This window comes from Watersipora subatra, chromosome 5 (genome assembly GCF_963576615.1).
Source record: "Watersipora subatra chromosome 5, tzWatSuba1.1, whole genome shotgun sequence".
Classification (NCBI taxonomy): Eukaryota; Metazoa; Bryozoa; class Gymnolaemata; order Cheilostomatida; family Watersiporidae; genus Watersipora; species Watersipora subatra.
The window spans coordinates 18,635,250-18,657,591 of record NC_088712.1 but is presented as its reverse complement, the minus strand read 5'-3'; the positions used below and the strand labels follow the sequence as shown (position 1 = coordinate 18,657,591).

The 22,342-nt window shown below is 31.0% G+C and overlaps 2 protein-coding genes across 2 annotated transcripts in view; both read right to left on the bottom strand.

Annotated features, from left to right (window-relative positions):
- Nucleotides 1-2,592: 2,592 nt before the first annotated feature.
- LOC137397164 (microfibril-associated glycoprotein 4-like) lies at nt 2,593-7,559 on the bottom strand. The gene is made up of 6 exons (XM_068083455.1): nt 7,537-7,559; nt 7,021-7,211; nt 6,283-6,501; nt 5,422-5,558; nt 3,859-3,985; nt 2,593-2,757 (listed from the first exon to the last, which is right to left on the bottom strand). The coding sequence occupies exons 1-6, from the start codon at nt 7,557-7,559 to the stop codon at nt 2,624-2,626; spliced, it is 831 nt and encodes a 276-aa protein (XP_067939556.1). The 3' UTR covers nt 2,593-2,623.
- Nucleotides 7,560-21,416: 13,857 nt separating this feature from the next.
- LOC137396416 (microfibril-associated glycoprotein 4-like) overlaps nt 21,417-22,342 on the bottom strand; it is a 30,828-nt gene continuing 29,902 nt past the window's right edge. Inside the window, exon 5 of the mRNA XM_068082685.1 lies at nt 21,417-21,924. Coding sequence (XP_067938786.1) covers nt 21,791-21,924 — 134 coding nt within the window. The 3' untranslated portion in view covers nt 21,417-21,790. The remainder of the gene's footprint in view (nt 21,925-22,342) is intronic.

The following is a 22,342-nucleotide window of genomic DNA, read 5'->3' as shown; positions in this document are numbered from 1 at the left end:
TTTACGTGATAAAGATTTTTCAATGCTAGATTTTCATTGCTATAAGTGGACATACAACAAGTGGGTGTAACAACAAGCACTGAGAATTATGTATATATTGATTAGTTGTCGAAATATATCTCACAAGGCAAAAATTAGCTTAACAGGAAAAACCAGAAAATTTTGCAGCCACTCGCCTAGAAGCCACTCAGATGATTCACAACCATCTGTTTTGTTCATGTTGTAACACTTTTGTTGACAGCAGGCAAATACTGAAATCTGTCATGCTGCTAATAAAATATCTGTGCTTTCTGTAGATTGGATCACAACCTCTGTAAACCTGTCACTAAAATAAGGCATCACCTGTAATTATTTAATGCTTACATTTATCTTCACCGCTACATGTACATCTGCTAGAAAAAAATGGTAAACATTGCTGTTGCACAACTTCTCAAATAATCTCAAATAATATGGCAATATTCAGGTTATATAAACTGGAAAATAAGTAGGCTATAATAATTTATTATCGGCTAATCATTAATTTTTTCTAACAATTAAAATTGAAATAAAGTTGTAATTTTGTTTCTATTTATATTATGAATTTTGAAACTGACAATTATTCGCAATTTTTATTTATTTTCTGCTGTTTTTTTAAACTTTTATGCATCTAAACTTTTTGAAAAGATCTTTGCACTGGGTTAACTAAATAAGAGTTATCTACCCACTAAACACTATCCAAGGTAAAGCAACTCCTCAATGCTCTTCTTTGAAATATGTATAAAAATATGGACAGTAAATTTTGATGTCCAAAGAAAGTCGATCTCTGGAATAGATCATGATATTTACAACGAGCTGGGAACTATAGCTTTATAATGTTTTCGCTAAAAATATTTTACCATTATTCAAAAAACATTTTCTCTGATCAATTTTAATACTGGTCACAAATTCTTAGTAAAATACAAATTACATGTTGTATGATTTGATGCTGCATTGAGCAGAGCTTAAAAAGCAAGTCCTTCAATTATGTAAGCACTTGTTTGTCATTAAAACTTCTCATCTAAAACGTATATCATCGAAATTTTCAATGTACAGACATTGACAACTTTGTGTTATCGGTATTTTCACCATGAGATTTTGTACCAATTGAACACTTGCAGTGTTTAAGCTATTACTACCCTTACTGAATGATATAATTAATGTAATTATTCTTTCTTATTGGCCTGAGGTTACATGAGTGTTGATTTTTTTACTCTTAGAAAAATTGTGTAGAAAAATTGACTAGTCTAAATGTAGAAGAGTCATCAATGACCAATATATGTTACTTCATGCTTTTTTTTTAATTTTCACAGATGCATGAGTGTCACTGGTGCCACTTAAAAATATCTATAAAACTTTTGAACTAATGTTTAAGCTCGCTATATCCACACAAATATTTAGAGATGTTGTCCCAACATATATATAACACTGTATATTAAAACTGACCCTCAACAATGATTTAGCCTGCAGTGTGGCTAGTTTTAGAACATCTTCTTTGTTCATGAAAAGCTTAGTACTTTGACTGACATCACATAGTTAATCAATTACTTACACTGCTTTGATTACTAGGTCAAATATACAACCTGTCAGAAGCCATACCAACTAGTATGTGTTGAAGTTGATTAAAAAAACATCAATCTGTGAGTCTTTACTATCATTACTTATGCAAGATTATTCAACCAAAAAAATGGTAAATTTAAACAATAAGAGTTCATTCCCACCAGACTCACTTATAGCTAACAATTAAATTGCTGAAATCTTGAACTATCTGCAAACTTTAAGCATTTTCCTAGATAATTTTTTCCAAACTTGTATAACACTGCATTTGCATGAATCTTTGTACTCATATGTGTGCTGACTATGTGTTCACATTTGTGCTGATAAAACTTTGGCACATACTGATGTCATTTTGCTTGATTTCATAAATATACATTTGCTTGTTGATGTTTGTTAGACTGCATAATCAGTAGTTGTAAAAATTTAGCTAAACATATAAAAACAATTAGTAACAGTCTGACTTCAACTATCAGCAATGTATTTAATCATTTATCTTTACTTATAATAGAATATAACACTTACTTTTGAGTTAAAATATTCCCATTGTAGATATACATTGTATAATCAAAATAAGCGTGTAAAGTTCCACAATTAATGAAAGTATTATAGCTAGCAATAGGACATGCAAAGTTAGTTTTTAATAAACAACACAATGCACATGGCTATATAGTTTAGTAATAGATAACATAGCCACAAAAGGTATCCATTTGCATTTAGAAAAATTACACACTATGAGTTAAGTATATTATCAATTGAGTAGCACAAACTTAAAAAGTTACTACAGAAAAGATCAACACAGTTTTAAATCAGTCTCACATGGTAATCATTAAGTTTTTGGTAATCCATTATTCAGTAAAACACAGAAGATATCTTAATATTGTCTCCATTTACATTCACTCTTTGGATATTTGAAACCGACATTAACCCTATGATCTGTAAAGACTTTGCAAAATCCTACTTATTGTTTCAACAAAAGCAATAAACAATTCATTTAAGATATTTATTTTTAAATCAGGTTCTTGCTGTACAATACAAAATTTTAGCACAGCATCTAATTTCTGGAGATTCTCATTACAGACTCGGTGAAGTGGTTGGATGTGCTCTTCCACATAATCCCGTCCCAGCCACCCGCACCATATAATCCATTTAACAATACACTATTGCAGGCTTTGTACCACCAACCACCTGAAATACAGTCATGATGAAATACAATGAAAAATGATATATTTATAATTTAAAGGGGTCAAATGAATAATTCTAACAGACTGAGAAAAATATTTTATGATCAGTTTATCTCCAAGTTCCATTTTACTGCAATAAACGTGTAGTCTAAGTAAATATTATTATTATCCATAAAACTAAATATATTAAATGTATTTTTGTATGTTTACTGTCTAAATTCATACTTTGAATACACAAAAAGGTTAAAAAGTCAACATGGGTTTCTATCAACTTTGTTAAAGAGTTGGACAAATTTCCAAAAGTTTGCACAATGCAAAGAATAATACCGACGCTACAGTAGTTGTCCAAAAATCCAAAATTTTCTTCGGTTTAGCTAGCAGTATAATTACTACAAAAAATTGCTTTATTTTTTACTGTGTATGATGACTGAACTTTATAAGAGTATTACCCTAAACTCTGAGTACTTTGCTAGGTTAATAATAATCATGAACACATTAGTAGACAAATTAAAACAACATTAATTTATTTCATGTAGGCTATAATTTTTGACATACTTTGGTACCATTTGGTACATTTTGCATAATTGATTATAAATTATGACAGGCTTTTATCATCGCATGCCCAATTTTAGTGCATGCATTAAAATAAATCTCAATTTTTTTCAATAAAACTTTTTTGACAAGATAACAAATGCTGAAAAGAAAAATATATGTTGAATCATTAACCCTTCCACAATTATGCTAGCTCAAACCTCTTTTAGCTCGGCACATGCAGTTTCTCAACTCTAAACAATGCGATACAAGATTGAAACTGTTGTTCAGCTTTCTGGTCTTTATATGATTGAGTTCATGAACCATATTTAGGTCTTTTGAGATGATACACAAAGCTAGAACAAAGCGGATAAATTCAGTAAAACAGCTATCTATGTAGAGCCTTTGCTGAATCAAAGTTCATCACCCTCTTTTTGTACATGATGGTTTAAGTTATTTAGTAAATTCCAAAACAAAACAATGATAAAAAAATTTGTATGACCAAAACCAAATCTCAGACAGGTAGACAAACTTTTACAAATAATTGATATCTCTTTAGCTAAAACTAGCATACTTTTTCGTATTACAGCACAATTGCTTCCATAAGTGTCTTGATCACGATCAGGAGTGCTAAACTTCATCCCATTATGGTAGTCCAGACCAGAGCTATCTAAACTCCCACGATAGCCATCATTATTAATCTGTTAGTAAAGATATGTGTAAGTTGTATAATAAATAACAGAAATCATGTATTACAAGTCTCTCTTTCTCTATTAAATTAGGGAGACAAATAAAAAAATGGTTCAGGTTAGCACACTTGGCTTGAGTTGAACTATAATTATGATATGACTCTAAAGACATTCTACTGCCATTACTCTTGATCTTTTCCGATCCAAAACGAAACTTTATCGGATTACGAGCAATGTCTCAGCGTACCAAAACCAAAAACCCCGACATATTTCAGTTATCAATAGACCTTTTTTAAAGTGCTTCATCTGTTTTAAAAACAGCGTTAAAACTTAAAATTAACAGTTTGAGCAATTTCAGTAGATTTTTACTACGGTTTTGAGGCTATAAATAATATCATATGCAGAAAGAACACGTTGTAAAAATTTGTGCATATAACTGTTCTATAAACCGTATAGACGATAACAAAGAATGTGTATTATGTATATTCTTTTTATGTGTGTCTGATAGCTAACTACTAAAGCTTTAGCATACATTAAAAAACTGCCAAAACTGCTATGAAGTTTACACAAGCTGCTAAATATTTAATGACGAGGCAATAGCAACAATCATTAAGTAGAGTAACAGATTATACAGAAAATGTTGCAAGAAACCTTATCGCAAAATCTTGTTTAAAGTTTTGTTATGGACTTATTTAACTGCTTGTTATACCAAAGTCTTGTTTGCCACTAATCTGCAAAACATGTCGCAATTTTGTAAAACAGAAATTCCAACAAATGTTTGGTTTTATTGAATTTTTTTTCCAAAGTTGTAGTAAAATTATATCAAACAACAGTTCCTTTCACTTACTTGATGTTTGAAAATATTGTTTACAGAAAATCATTGGTAAATTGACATTTCATAATTGTTCAAGTATGTATTGGTTTGAATGAAACCTGAAACTTGAATAGGCAATTTTTTAATTGAAGATATCAGCTTCTAAGGCAAACCATTCATGAGAAAGCAAACTCTCATTGGATAGCGTGCAAAATACAACTTTCATGAATCTTCTATTCAGAATATAATTATTAAGGCATGCAGGAAATACTTTGGTGATTGTCCCAAAAAGCTCCTCTTTCAGGTCGTCAATGTTTATCTACATGTAGCTATTTTTGTAAATGTAGTAGTATTAGCTTATATATCAATAGCATTATTAGTAGATTGCAGAGATTTAAAAAAATAGAACTTGAAATATATATTTCAATGATAGTATTTGATTTTGTAGTATTTTGAAATAGTTTCAGTAGTTACTATTTTTGTAAAACATTTGTCAAAATGACTGTAAAACTGTATGAATCTTAGGACAGTTCTATTACTTTTACCATTTTTTTGAACTAACATCAGTTTTTACTAATTCTGCAAAGAACACAAATAATGCATACTATCTAGAAGTGCATATATGACTACTCACCGTTAGCCTATAACCATCTGCTAGACCATTAATATAAAAGCTTGGCCATATTCCTGACTCTGTGGTTCCATTAGCTGCTCTAAGGAAAATGGACAGTTTGGTGTTTGATCTGGTCAAAGCATGGATTTTATCTAAACCTGAAAAGGTTTTACAACATAATATACATTACATCAAATAAGAAACCAAAATATGTAAGTATTTTCCCTCATTTAATAAGTTTGTTGTCACTTTTAAGCTACTAAACTAATCTAAATGTTCCATTATTTCTATCACAACCTCAACCTTGCAGTGTCATCAATCAAAGAACTAAACTCAATAATGCATATATCATGCAGACCTATATATTGTCAGTATTAGTATAGCATTGTTAACAATCTGTGTTTGTGATGTACATACAAAATAAATAAGGTAACATTTCACCAATAGTAATTCCCAATTTGTCCCCATTGAAGTACGAAATATGTAATAAATTATTAAAATTAAAGTTTTTTGTTAAATTTTAAGATTTTACATGCAGTTTACACACTGCTGTTGTACCGTGGTATATGTTTTCAACAAGCTTCTGATCAAATTATTGCACCAGTCTAAACACTTCCAAACATATAGGGCAGATATTCAAAAAACAATGTTTAACTTTCAAATTTTGAATCATTGTTTTTGTTTTGATAATTGTCTCATAAGTCTTCAGTATATTTTTATGAATTCTAGTTTCTTCTTTTGTCAATGACCAATAATATTATTTGACTATATTAACAGATATTATGAAACTTTTTATCAAAACTTGACTATGATATAATTTTGAATTATGAAATGAAATGTTAGGCACTTAAAATTTTCGCCTCCTAGGGTTTTCAAACTTACCTAACCAATGTTCTCCATCTGTATTACCAAATCCAACTTGGTAATCCGTCCAGTTTTTAAAAAAATCGATTGAACCGTTAAATCTTTTTTGGAACACAGTCCATCCACGGCCATCAATAAAGTCACACCAGACAGGAAATGGTTCACCATCTGTATGAGGTGGATTGACTTGATAAACTCCAGGGCATCTATTTCCTTGCTCGTACAACTCTTGACAATCTGTATTAACAAGAAATTTGATTTTAGTTGAAACCAACTTTGCAGATGGTTTTCTAAAGATTAGAATTTAAGCTTTTTTACAGTTGTTTAGATTAATTGGTTGTAGTGCTATCCAATCATAGATAACCAATACTGTTGGGTGAAATTATTGGTCTAGCTTTCAGGGTATTAAGGATTAATTTAATCAAAATTTCTTGAAAATGTTTTAGAATTTAGATTACAGTTAAATTTCTAAACTTTCTGTACTGAAATATTAAACGAGTTTAATATATTACATACTTATGACTTAAATATTTACATAGTCTTTGAAGTAGATGAACTTTGTGAATATTTTTTTTGATTGACAGGTTTTTGGTGCCTGAAAAGTTTACAAAAAAAGTATTTTTTAAAAAGTATAGGTACAATACGAGGGCACTTGATGGAATTATCAAAGTGTATAATGATATTTTTATTAAAGAAACCACTACTATACCAGTTTGATTATAGCTGATGACAGTTAAAATAAAAAATAAGTTCTACCTTGAGGTGTTAGCATCTCACTAGTCACAGACTGGTCATTTGCTAGTTCATCTGTTGTAAGTTGTTCGCTTGTTGATTGTTTTGAAACCACTTCTTCTGTTGCTAGACTTTGGCTTGAAGAAGGCAGAGTAGCCTCACATCCAGCAGTAGTTCGAACTGTCAGGCACTCAGTCAAACCGTCTAGCAGCTTGCTATGAATGACTTTGCTGACTTCGAAATGAAACGGAAGTAAACTGTCATTGTAAATGCCATGAGTGGCCTTTATGATTGTTGGACACTCATTTTGCAAAAGTTGACGAGCTGCGTAGATACTTTATTGCAATCGAAAAACTGTTTGTCCTTTTTCGTTCACCCCAATGAGCCGCTCATCAGAAACAGCAATCAAAATAATGAGTAATGCAAGACTTGATAAAAAGGCCATTTTGGAAAGCTTGACTCAGAATGAAGGGATCACTGATTGAACATTATTATATAGATTCCTTGTGAAGCCCCGCCCACATTTTTAAGACTCAGTACCTAGCATCAAATTTATCTGCCATAGATCCAGTTCCAAAAACTCAAAAAGTTTGCAAAAGCTAAAGCTTAGTTTTTGCTAGCCTATCAGATTGGCTATACTTTAAAAGCTTCCAAGTTTGCTAGTAGAAATATTGCAGCTCAACATTAAAAAGCAGAATCGTATTTTAACAACAATACTTCAATTTAGCCTAATAATGCTTGTTTGAAAAACCTTGCTAATCAAATGCTTGCTAAGATTTAAAAAAAAATCTTCACTAAAGCTATTAGGTTTTAGGTGTTCTATAACAACAATCATAAAATGTTTGCAAAACATTCAGATAGTGAATTTAACTATTGAAATAATAATAGTTACACCAGAGAACATGTCAAAAAATAGAATCCATGTATTATGGCAAGGTAATTAAGTGTGCTTTACGTTTTCAATTGTCATCTATGAGTTAATCCAATCTGAAAGATTATTTGTTCAATGAAAACACTGCAAACATTGTGACAACTTGTGTAGTGATTAAAACACTTTGGAACTCAAACCGTTTACAAGGTTGCATGGTTGACAGGTATTTCTTTTTACAAAGTATAGGATTGCTAGACATTGAGGTATTTAGAGCTAAGTTGAGCACCAGCTTGAGACTCTCAAATAATTATGGTATTGGCCTAGATTATAGATTCAGCTAACCAAAGACAATTTAGTTCTATAAGTATATTACGTACAATATAAAATCAATAAAGCAGGCTATAACGTCAGATAAAACAATTGATTACTCCTAGTTTCATGCTTGGTAAGAACAATTTTCAGATTGCTCTGATTTTATCAATGAGCACTTTGTTCGGATCTTACGCTTTTACCCATGTAACGTTTAATATATATAATATGTATGATAATATATATTGCTATATATTATCATACATATTATTATTATAATAATATATATAAAATGTTATATTATATACTATTTTACACATTTTATATAATATAACAACATATAACAGTGTATATATATACTGTTACACATTGTTATATTATATAAATATATATGTTTATATGGAGATAACCCAAGTTTTTTCATGGGACTTGTACAATACACTTTACTCTATTTAGTTTCCTTAAGCAGAATCTTTATGTACCCTAACATTTAACTTTATTGCCATTAAACTAATTTTACAGAGAGAGTTATTAGAACTGCACATTGGACAACCGCACATACATGTATTAGCTGAAATAATTTCTTAAAAATAGAACTATTTTGCTACCAAGTTATTCGGTGCAGCATTTTCACTGCAATACCTTAACAAGTTCAGATATTTGTGTACTTGTCAGCCATTTTACTCACAACTGTTGTGCTTGCTGCATTTTGAATATACTCTTTTTTCAATTTCAAACACTATTTGGAACATTTTTTGTTACACGCTCTCTCCTGCCAAGCTATTAAAAAGCAGATCAAAAACTTGCAATGTTGATACATATTGCAGGTTCCTGCTAAAGCTACATGAAGTTGCAATCCCTACAAAGCTATTACATCCTTTACAATGTTCCTTAATTTTACAATCTTTTTCTTTCACCACTGTCAGATTTGGTGCTGGCACTTTAGTTTTAAGAGTTTTCACTAATTTCTAAATCCGATTTGATGTCAAACACAAAAGCTTATTGTTTGCTCCACCATGAGGGATGCTTTTGGAAGCCACTTTACAATTAAAACTGCGAGCCACAGAAATAATGTACATTTTTGATGTGGAAATATCCAATCCATTATTCTAATTTGCTTCACGAATATAGGCTAATTTATGGAAAGAAATATTTGAATCCATCTGTAAATGCCAATAAAAGTATTGGTTCAATGGTTATGTTGTCATGAATCAACAAATTCAGTTGCTGCATATCTACTGTAAATTTCGAAAAGGATGTGTTTACGGAACTCGATGATAGGTTGTACATAAACTTGCAGCGGGCAGCAAAATGGTTACATACAGGGACACTAAGCTAATTAATGAAGTAATCGCTTTCCTGAAATGCCTTGTACAATGCCTTGTACAAAGCCTAAAAATGCCGCGCCACGCGACTACTGTTCCCACAGAACCAGTGAGTAAACTTTAATGCATGGTTCGTGTGATTTAATGAACAATGGTCAGCCAAAACTGAGCTACTTATTGCTGCTCATAAGAGTATAACCAGTTGTACGTGTAATGTAACCAGTATACGGAGTTCATGTTTAAGGTGGATAGTCTGATGCAAAGTTTATGACTTTGGGCCAGGTATGAGCTTATGACAATCAGTTATCAAGTTTAAGTAAAGTTTAGGCACACTTTAATTTAAAGGCACACCAATTTAGAACTTACTTTAACTCTTATTTCAATATTGGTCATTTATAAGTAAACCATCTTTTAAATTTAAAGTAAATTACAGTGAGCTAAATGTGCAGCTAAATGTACTTGGAAAAACTTAATGACCCTGAAACGTGTGTCATGTTGTTCAACCGAGAATTAAACACTTACACTGAAAAGTTTGTATTGGCAAATAAGAAGTAAAAGCGTGAATAAATTGAAAGTTAGGATTGAAAAGCAACTATCTAAATTTATTTTATAAACATTGTGGTATTAGTTCCGCAATAGACATTACTTTTGTAGATTTGACAAAGGCTGACCTAAGTCTGTGGGAATAATGGGCTGGCACAAGCACTCAAAATTGATTTGTTTATCATACTTTCCACTAGCTACAAATGGTTGGGTAGAAATTATGGCAAACAAACATATTCAAAATCAGAACAAAGTTCACTGAAGTGTCATTCTGAGGGTTAAATGTTGATTGAGAAATACAGCACATCAGTTTAAAAAATAATACTGTCAACAAGATTTGATAGTTTTAGCAGCACAGCTAAAATTCATATGCCAAAAACATAAAGACAATTCCGCAAACCCCGCAAAACAAGGATGTTTGAAATGAGAGGAAAAACATGGCAAATGACAAAAAACATTTCTAACTAAAATTGTATTTCTGACTAATATTCCAAATTTGTAACAGAAAAAGATAAAGAAGCCATCAACCATGAAAGCTTTGTAAAGCATATGATTGGTTGACCTGCACATGTAGTAAGAGTCATGGAATATCTCTGTAATGTTTGATTTTTTGATATTGCCCAAACAATTGAGAGACTTACTTGATTTTTTATATATACTAAAACTATAAGCTGAAATTATTTTTGTTTATTTTTGTGAGTTGGGCTAAAATAAAATAGTCCAAGAAATATGCTTAGCAGAAGAGCTCACTCAATAACACAATTACATTATGTTTAAACAGATACATTATTAACCTCTCTCACAACAACAAAGTAGTTGTGAGAGTGGTTAATAACACAAAGAGTGTTTGGTGTTTTATATTGAGACCAGAAAATAAAAAACCTAAATGCAAAGCATGCACAGCCTTGTGATATTTATAATCATAAATCTCATCAAAATATTTTAATTACAATGTATACCTGGTGGCAGGCACTAGATGAGCGTTCATACTAAAAGTAGAATTTACTAGCAAATAGTGCTAGGTGGTGAAAAATAAACAGGTCAAGGAGATCTTGTGTGAAAGTCTTGAATTTTTTGCTAGATGTTTAAGCAACAATGTAACACAAATCATCATCGATTTGGAATAGAAGTTAACGGTTGTGCATATGGTTAGATTGACATATTTTGATAAATGTGAAAATCTTACCAACAACGAAGAAAATACTCTAGTACACAAATAAGTTAAATCAATGTCACAAATGGAACAATAAAATTGATTTGAACTTTTTTAGGTGTTGAGAAGAACAATCTGAAGTGTTTTATTCACATTTTCACTTAATAGCTTTGATTTTCATATGAATCTTACAGTGGAGATTGTCTGTTTTGTGTGTAAGTAACTGTTGCTGTGAAGGTCTATTATCTTCATTTATTGAGTGCCATTTCTAAACACTGATAGCCTGTGTTACCAACTATCTCAGCAAACCACAAAAACACAGGTTTTAGCTTTGCTCAGTTAAATTAAGAACAGTGTATTGAGAACACCTCTAAACAGGAGCTACGAAAAACATAAATTTAATGGCGCTTACACAGATGCTTGGTCACATAACTATTGTAACAGGAATAGAAATTTTTTGGTTTGGTGAAACAGTTTTGACTTGAAAATAATAGGCCAACGTGTAGAAGATTTTATAAGAATCATTCGAATGAGTTTTTATGAACATTTTTGAAGCTGTTTTGCAGTAAATGTATTTCTTCAGAACATTAAATGGCTGCCATAGATTGGTGAGGTTGATGGGCTGACAGCTACACTGAAAAAACATTAGGGAACCATGTTTTCCCCTAGCTAAAAACAATTGCTAGTAGATTCTAGCAACCAGATGTTTAAAATCAGGACAAGGTTTACTAACGGGTCAGCCTCTTTGCTAGATGTATCTTAAATAATACCACACATCAGCCTAAAAAAGCCTACTGTCAAAAGATTTGATAGTTTTAGCAGCTAAAATGAATATGTCAGTTTTTACACAAAAACAAGGATGTTTGAAGCAAGAGGAAAATGCATAGCTACTGGCAATAACATTTTATGCTAAAAACAGATACCAAAAAACGTCAACCATCCTCATACATGGGGTATCATGGTTTTCCACAGGTCATCCATTATGTATGTTATATGAAGTAACACAATTCTTGAAAAATGCATTCTAGTAGAAAGCTGCAGCAATAGTCATGAAAATATTGGTATCATTGATCTTTTGATATTGTACACACAATGTAAATAATTGCCAGATTTTTGACAGCACACATGAAATGTTGAAATGATTTTGCTTTTCCTTAGAAGTTAGTATAAAGCAAAAAAATACTTCAGGAAATATATCTATCATATTACCTCAATATTCAGGACTGAATTGAAATATAAGTATTGAAAGAGGTAATCTAAAAATTATTTTTTGTTTGAATCATCAAACAGAAAATGCTATAGCTCTTTGGAAAACTTTAAATCCTTGAAACCATTATCATTGTAACCCTTCCTTATATATTTAGATTATGTATACATCAGGTCTAGCACTCCATAAGTCACAGTACTAGAATAGGTTGTAGCTCATAACATTAAGTTAACAAAAGCAGAAGAACCAGTTTGTGTTTTAAGAAGAATACAGGTGCTAGTAAATGACGGATTGTGTAAAAAGATGTCTAATGTCTAAGCTGACTAATGAAAATGTTCATCGTCAAGTGAAAGTCATGAAAGCTTTGTTGAATGTTTACGCTCAATTGAGGAGGTATCCATATAATATCAGTATATGAGCAAATATATCCAATGATTTGTGATAGCAATAGCATTTGTGCCCTTGTTTGAATTGTCTTATTTTGCTCAAAGAAAGTATCTTACGCACAACAACATACAAATACAAGTATTTAAACTGACTTTTTGTAGTTGGTGTAAAGATCTACTCACCATGTGTTGAGAGCTGATTTTAGGCATTATCAGCTTGCATCATCAGCTATCTCAACAAGTTTCACCATCAGTTCTATTTTTATCTCTACTTGCTGAGAGCCACTTTCATTTTGAAAAGGAACATTGACGACACATGATACATGTATATATACATATATCTATATACATATATATATATATATATATATATATATATATATATATATATATATATATATATATATATATATATATATATATATATACATGTATATATATTATTATATATATATATTATTATATATATATACACTATATATATATATATATATATAAATAGAGTCATGTGAATGCCGGTATTACAGTCGTTAGGGTTTCTGACACCCCTTATGTAATACTGAAATACCGGTTGTTAGGGTTTAAAGGGATAAATTAATCATTAAACTTTCCAACACTTTTAACACTATTTAAAGATCTGATATTATTAGATGACTAAATGAATAAAATATCACTTGATACCTTGAATAGCCAGAGGACCTTAAACCATATGTACACAAGCGATAGTTTATTACTGACAGACAATATCAAGACACTTGGAATTAATTGTATAAAATAATTCTATATAAAAAACAATCGGAAACTTAGAAAAAAATTTAACCAATAACCGATATGGAGAAAGTAGGCATTTAACAATGAAGTATGCGCCTGCAGTGATCAGCCTGCCAATTTTGTGCATTATATTGATAAATCATTGCTTATAATTATATAGTACTTATGTTTACCCTTACCCCTATATTTCCCTGTGGTAGCAAAGATTTGAAAGCACTGATATGTTGCAATTGCACAACTTCTAAAAAGTTTCAAAAATTATAGAAATAAAGCTACAGACAGGGTTTATGATGTGCCAGATATACAGGATAATGTTTTTGTGTGAGTGATTTGTCATTACTTTTGTAACAAGTAACGTAAGAAGAAATATATACCATTGTTTTTATTTAGTCGGAAAAATGTGAAAGGCGCAATTTGTTTAGTTTTGTAAGTGAGACCAAACTTTTGTTACACTGATCAGGCACTACATATGCAAAGTGATGACCATATGTGCTGTAAGGGTTGTCTACTTTATGAAGAATCATTCAAGCTAAATTAGGTCATCTGTGCTTATTCATTCTTTCTTTTCTGCATGCCTTTTTTTAGTTCTAACACAAAAGCTCTTTATTAGAGTAAGTGAAAAAATATATATAAACATATAGCATGATTGACTCTGTCTAATAAAAACTTATTTTGGAATATATCATGAGATTAACAAATAGCATTTGAATTTCAATTTATTAATTTTTTTTCTAAAACTGTTTCAAATTACTCAAACGTGCATTACCTGAGTAGTTTAGTTACTAATCATAATTCTGGCATAAAAACCTGTAGATGGCTATTTGTTATAATTTGATGATGCACTGAAAACAACTTACAAAGCAGGTCCTAGTCCTTGAGGACTTATCTATCATTTTTTGTAACTCTACAGAACTAAACAGTTCTTTTCTTAGATTATTGTCATTTAGTCTATTCTCCTTGCTGCGTAACCATTAGTGGTGCTTCTACCAAACAAGAAATTACAGTTTTTAAATTGCTTTTATAGTTCAAAATGATTTACTTATTTTCATCTGTCAATCTGATAACCCTCAGACTAAATAATTAAGCTGCTGATTTACTGACTTTCTATAAATATCTCTTAAGGATGTTTATTAGTTTAAAGGCAGCCAGGTCGGAATTTACCTATTTTCACTATTTTAAACATTTATACATACATTTTAATGTTAAGAAGTCAGTTAGTCTCACTTGTGTAATTTAAAAGTATTCATAATAACTTTCAGATCTTGTTCAAAGTTGCCATATAAACAAATACCCAAAGCTACCCTACACTGATGACTTCATTCAACCCAAATTGCATTTATTACTAATCAATTTGCATTGCTTCTGCTTGAGCTTTTTACAGATAGCTGAACTATTGCTAATGCATTCACAGACATGTCTGATAATATGTACGGTGGCAGTAAATCAATGGGGTTAGTGGGAAATAAATCAAAGGCATCATGATCTTTGCAAGGCTGAAGTCTTTCTATGTTGATAACAAGCGTGTTTATTGTTCGGTGTTGTCGTGACAACAGCTATTAAAACTGACCCTCAGCTATGTATTTAGCCTGTGTTTTGGCAGGTTTTAGAACATACTCTCTTTTCAATTATGTACTTTGTACTATGACTGATAGCTTTACTACCACATTGCATTCCATAATAACTTTACATATTTCTACTCATTCCACCTTATTATTATGCAACAAAAAAAGATTGATCAAAAAAACATAGACTTCACGCTAGATCATTATACATGTATGTAGTCACCTAGTCAAATTTAAAATATTACACTTGTATCTTCTATGTGGTTATTTGCTTGTCAATCAGCCAAATAATCCTTGTTCACTTGACAGCGCTTGCCACAGAGTATCGGCCTGTCATACATATTATGATGAGTGCAATCTCTGCAGCGCAATGACTTGAAAATAAGACTGCAAGATAGTGGGTGCTCATAACTGAACTATTACTGCTAGATTCAGTGCTAAGTCCATTTTTGCTGAAAAAAAGAGTTTTTTGTTACATAGTTTTAGAATGCAAGAAAATTTGTGGGAAAGTCTAAAAACGTCCAAAATTTAGATATCTACATAAGCAAACATATATATATATATATATATATATATATATATATATATATATATATATATATATATATATATATATATATATATATATATATATATATATAAACATATATATATATATTTCTAAGTGTTGGTGTGTAGGTGCGTCCAGCTACAGATATAGGCATAGCGCATGCTGATTTTTTTACAAAGGCAGCCACACGTTATGAACTTATGATGTTCCTGTTAAAATACATTTTTCGTAAGGTTCTATTACTATATCTGGGGTCAAGGGCAATTCTTCTCACGCAGACAATTATATTGTCTCTGTTTTGTTGGATAGCTTCTGATGGAACATTCACCTTTTTTATACACACACACTTCTACATGCAAAAAGCGTTATTAATTCTACATATTCATAATCTTTATTTTGTTCTCTCAGCTCGTATTAATTGTATCATTACAAAATCATATTTTATCGTAATCATAGCAAAACGGACCTAATTTAGCTATTACATGCTTGCTAATTATTTCACATTTACATCTAACCCCTTTTATGGTTTTTTAATTTTTTTTTAATTTGTTGGACCTAGGCAAAACATTTTTGTAATGATATGAAGTTTGAAAGCTAAAATGGAAAATGTTGTTATATGCTAAATACAAATCAATTTTCTGAACAAAAACTTTTTTATTACCCGGGCAACGCCGGGTAGCACAGGCAGTGTACATATATATACATACAAATATATATATATATATATAGTATATACATGTATATACTAAGTATATATAGACTTATATGTACATATATGATATATATACTATATATACATAGGTATAGTATACATATGTACTATATATATAGTATATATATATATATATATATATATATATATATATATATATATATATATATATATATATATATATATATATATATATACTACTATAATATGACTACTTTTCTAAAAGGTACAGCCATACACAGCCAAAATTTGGATTTTCAACCAAACTCATGAAATATACGAAAAGCACAAAAATATTTGCCTGAAACTCACAGAATGGTCGAAGTTGTGCATCTACAGTAAAATTATTGACAAAGCACTTTTAGATGGCTGAAAAAATAATTAGTGAGCGCGATATTAACAGCTTTTACAATTTGTTTAGTTCAAAACAATTATAACGACAGTAAACAAAATGCCAAGGTAATTCAACATAGTAATTATGATGCAATTAATTAGATTGAGCTAAAGTTGACACATTTTAACTAGTTGAATCGTAGTTACTATGTTTTAACTAGTTTCTATTAAAACAAAAATACAATTAGTTTGGGATGCAAAAGCAATAATTCTCTGTTATATGTTTTGCTAACCGCATAATTTTATATACTTATACCATTGAATAAGTTATAATAATATGTTAATTATAAATTAAGTTATACCATTTTCTCTAACCCATTGCGACAAAATAAATAGTATAGATATAAAAATGCTTTTTGATTAAATGCAAGTTTGTTGCACAAATGTCTACATAGTATGGAATCGTAAATATATCAGAATTTACTGTGTACAGAACAAAACACATACCTTAGTAACGAGCATGTAGAGTCAATATAATGATGAGTAAGTGGCATTATTATCTATAATGCATAGCTGATATTGTTATCAGTGCATCGCCAGCTACTGCTAATATATTTCAAACTCTACCAGAGCATTACAAACATCAATTGTTCAAACATTATAAATAGTTTTATAAGCATTCTAGACTTGCAACAGTTTGGGGGCTAAAAGAAGTTGTCTTCTCATGTATTATTGTTTAGTCTAAATGTTCATGATTTAACAAAATCCTTTCTAAGGGAGGACAACTTCTGTTTAAAAATTCAGTCTCAATAACTTTTGATCTCTACAATAAGGCAGTTATTGCAGAAAATAATCACTTCTAAATATGTTATTCATTAATTATTAAAAAACAGCTTTACAAGAGGTTTTAAAACAATCACCACAGTCTCTGCAACTAAATTATTAATCAACATCACAATCAACTACCATACATTTTATATAACAGTGAGAGTCAGTACACAGCATGCGTATAGCTGATTCTTGGAGCAGTTGATAGTAGTGGTCCTAGTTCCAAAATTTGGAATCTTTTCCTCTTTCTAGTTTTATACTAAACTTGACCTTTTGTCCTTCTAACACTTTTACAGGTATAAAAACATTTGATAATATTGCATGATCAAATAATTCACTTATCATAATATAACTTGACTGATTGAGACAGCGCACTTGAATAGCCATGAATTGTTTCTACACAAGTTATACTTTATCAGTGAGATATATGATTCACCAAGGGCATGATAACTCCAAAGCGCACTATATTAAATAATTAGGGTAATATTTTGTGGCTAATACTTAATTGCTATGGCCAGATAGATAAACGACAGACACATATTGAAAATCATATGTGTTTATTTAAAAATAACATATTATCGTTCAACATGAAAGTGACAGAGAAAATAATAACATTAATTGAGCAATTTGTCTAAAAAGTATTTAACAGTAAACAACGCGGCGCATAAAACACTGTATATGATTATTTAGTACTTATATACAATTTAAGTACTAAAAGTACTACTCCCACAACTATATTTACTTCTGGTAGGAAAAAATTGGAAGCATTGATATGTTGCTGTAGAAAAACTTCTAAAATAAACTCAAATAGTATGGCAATACTGTATCAGATTGGTTTCATGAATTAAAAATTGCATGAGTTATAAAACATTTTTATTGGCCGATCATTAACCTTTTTGTAATAATGTACTTTGATAAAAGTTGTAGTTTAGTTTTCATTGAGATTGAAAAATATGAAAGTGGCAACTTTGTTAAATTTACATATATTACCTACTATTCTTTAAACAGTTTATGCAACTAACATTTGTTTTCAAAACAATTGAGCCCTGGATTGTAGGAGTTATCTACCCAATAAATATTACTCCAGGTAAATCAACTCTATGATGCTTATTCAATATTTATTTTCTGTATGCTCTCTTTTGCAATTTAACGCAAAAATATCTTGTTGAAGAATGTATAAAAAACATAGATTGTAAGATTTACTGTCTAAAGAAAATCTAAATTCATCTTGGGAGTAGATTATGAGATTACCAGGGAGCTAGTGACTATAACTTTCAAATGTTTTTGGCAAGAATTTGTTGTAACGTTTTTTAAAAACTGTATTAGGCCTCCTTGACAAATTTAATTACTTATCACAGATTATTAGTAAAAATACAAATAGTTAACTATTTCTTATGATTCCATGATGTATTGAGAGCAGCTCACAAATCAGGTCGTTGAACCCTGTTAGCGCTTGTTTATCATTAAAGGTAAATATAGAAACTAACACTTATGTGTTATTGATAATTTTATATTGTCTATTTTCTTGGTCACATTTTCGTCATAAGTTTTGGTCCCAAATGAGCAATCAGTTTTTAAATTTTATACATACCGTACTTTTCGGACTAAAAACCGCACCCCTATATAAGCCGCATCGGCGTTATTTTCCAAAAACCGATAATAAAACCATACATAAGCTGCACCTTTGTATAGGCCGCAGAATTCAGGACGACGCTTTTTAACACGACAGTAACTTTGCTGTTCAAAACGGAACAGCGCCTAACTGCACTGTTTCGTATTAACTGACGCTTTGTGACCTAGTGTCTAACGGAACAGTACCGTTAGGCATTGTTTCATTCTTTCTTTCACCTCTAAAGGCGCACTAACCAGAGATTTCGGTTAATGTGCCCTAGCGGTGAATGAAAAAGCCACAGAGTAGCCACACCCTTATATAAGCCGCATAGCTCAAATCATCAGAAAAAAGTAGAGGTGAATAGTCCAAAAAGTACAGTAGTTCCTAAGTTATACAAGTATTGTCATCGTGCATTCCTATAGGCCTGAGGCTACCTAAACTGCTGATTTTCTGACTTTCAAGTATATTTCTTAGATAACATGTTTACTCTAAATGCAGCCAAATCATCAATTGCCAATATTTATTACTTTAAACATGTATACTAATCTTCAAAGATATGTGGGTGTCACTGGTGTCATTTAGAAGTATCAATATAATCTTTTGGGTAATCTTCAAGCTTGCTATATGTACACAAACTTTTGGTGGTGTTGTCACTAGAGGTGGAACGAGACACGAGATGTTTCGAGTATCGACCTGTATCGTCTCGTATCGGTCTCGTCTTGACTTAGCTATTGCCAAACGCGAGACAGGAAATAAAACTAAAGCGCCTGTGCACGGTAGTTAAAACATGGCTTCTTGCGGTAGCAACAACTCCATATATTGTAATGGATTGCGGGCAACTGCCTTTAAAGTTATATTCGGTCCGTTACTACCTGTTGCTATTGATTATGTTGGCCACCGAGTCTAATCATGTAGTCCGGACAACGGCCCTGTTAATATATTGTAGCTCGGTTCTGTGTCCTTAAAACAGATACCGGGTCGTATCTAATTACCCTTCGGATAATCCAATTTAATAAATAAGACTTTTGCGGGTAAAATGTCTGTATTTTATCGTATCGTGTCTAAACACTAATCTGTGTATCATGTCTAAACAACTGCCTTTCATAATATTCGGGCCTCTTTTATACACTACCAAGGGCGGGTAAAACTCACCCGGACATGGAGAAACGAATGAAAGGCCGTGTCGACCATAGTCCGTGTTCGGTTAACAAAGATGTTATTGTTAGTTCAATATAAGAATATACATGTACATGTATACAGTAATTAATATAATTTCATGAGTACAATTTAAATATAATTCACATACTACAGTTAATACACAAACAAAACTTAACATTAATGAAACGATAAGAATGAAAGTGTTATCGTGTGTTCTTTTAGTTGCGGTATTTCTTTCTAGAGCGACGGCTATCGGTTTCATTACACATTACATTAAAAAGTAAGACCTATTCAATAGATGGTAAAAATATACATGTACAAAGCAATATGTTTATAATAATTATGATCAATCAAGCTCAAAATTCTTAGAATATATAACTTCGGTATTTTAGTGCTGTTTGTGTCACTTTTGTTTACAAAAACTACATGCATATCACTATTACAATGTTGTATTTAAATCGTTTACACCAGGTGAAAATTCAATTTAAAAAGAATTTTATCAATTTTATATATACCAAGTAGCTAGTACTTGTGTAGTGAAATCATCACCAAATGCTCATTATTTTACTGTCTCGTGTCTCGAGTCTCGAATTTTTACAAGACAGTGTCTCGAGTCGCGTCTCGAACTTAAAAAACCTGTCTCGTTCCACCTCTAGTTGTCACAACAGATATCAAAAGTGACCCTCAACAATGATTTAGCCAGTGTGGTGGTAGGTTTATGGAACATGCTTTGTTTTTAGTGAGAGGCTTGGCAATTTGACTCACAGCATGCCGTTAAACAATCACTCGCACTGCTTTGATTACTTGGTCTAAAAATTAACATGTCAGAAGCCTTATACTACAATAATTACTGTGAGTATATTTTGATTAGTAAAAGTCATCAATCCGAGGGTGTTTACACTAGAAAAAATATACACCTAAATAAACAGTCAATTGAAGAAAAGTAGATCATTGCCCTTTTATGTAGTCATAGCCAATATTTAGAATGATTGAAATGGTGAGCCATCTGCAAATTGTTGAGTATTTTCCAAGATTATTGTATTTTAAAACTTAGTATAACGCTGTAATAGCTTGACTTTATGTGGTCACATGTGTGCTGATTAAACTTTGGCATATAATGGTGCCATCTTGCTTGATTTCATGAACATACATATGCTTGTTAATGTTTGTTAGGCTGCATATTTAGTAGCTGAGCAAACTTTAGCTAAATGTATAAAAAATCTCTATAAACGGTCTCATTTCTACTATCAGCAATATATTTTATCACTTATCTTTACTTATGATAGAATATAATAGGCACTTTTGAGCTAAAATGTTTATATTATAAATAGTTTATCAAAATAAGTGTAGCAAATTGTCAAACTACTCAAAGAATTATTGCCAACAATAGAACATGCAAAGAAATGGTATTTGATAACATTGCTCTGCATAAGTAGGGTTCCTGCTGAACTATACAAAAAAGTTGGCGCAACATTTAATCTCTGGTGACTCTCATCACTGACTCAGAGAAGTGATTTGATTGGCTCCTCCACATTATCCCCCCTTGGTTTTCAGCACCATATACTCCATTCAGCAAGGATTCATGACAGTTTGTAAACCACCAGCCACCTACAACACAGTCTTGATGAAATACAATAAAATATTATACATTTATGATTTAGAATGGTTGAACAAATTATATTAATAGAATTAAAAAACATTTTATGATATTTTTATCTCTGTGTTCTTTTTACTGCATTAAAATTGTAGTCTATGTGGATATTTTAAGTACCTTCCATAATACTCATTATTTTATTATAGTATTTTGGACTGGCTAAGTTTATACTTTGAATACACACATACAATTTCACACTGAAAGTTGAAAAGGGTGAAAAGGTCAACATGGATGTCTCTTGACTTTTTTGAATGGTGCACAAGTTTGCACAAGTTATCACAAGTTCAGGGAAAATCCCTAAACAAAGAGTACACAAATAAAATAAACTACAAATTCCACTGTCATACAGCCCACGACCAAAGTGATAATGGA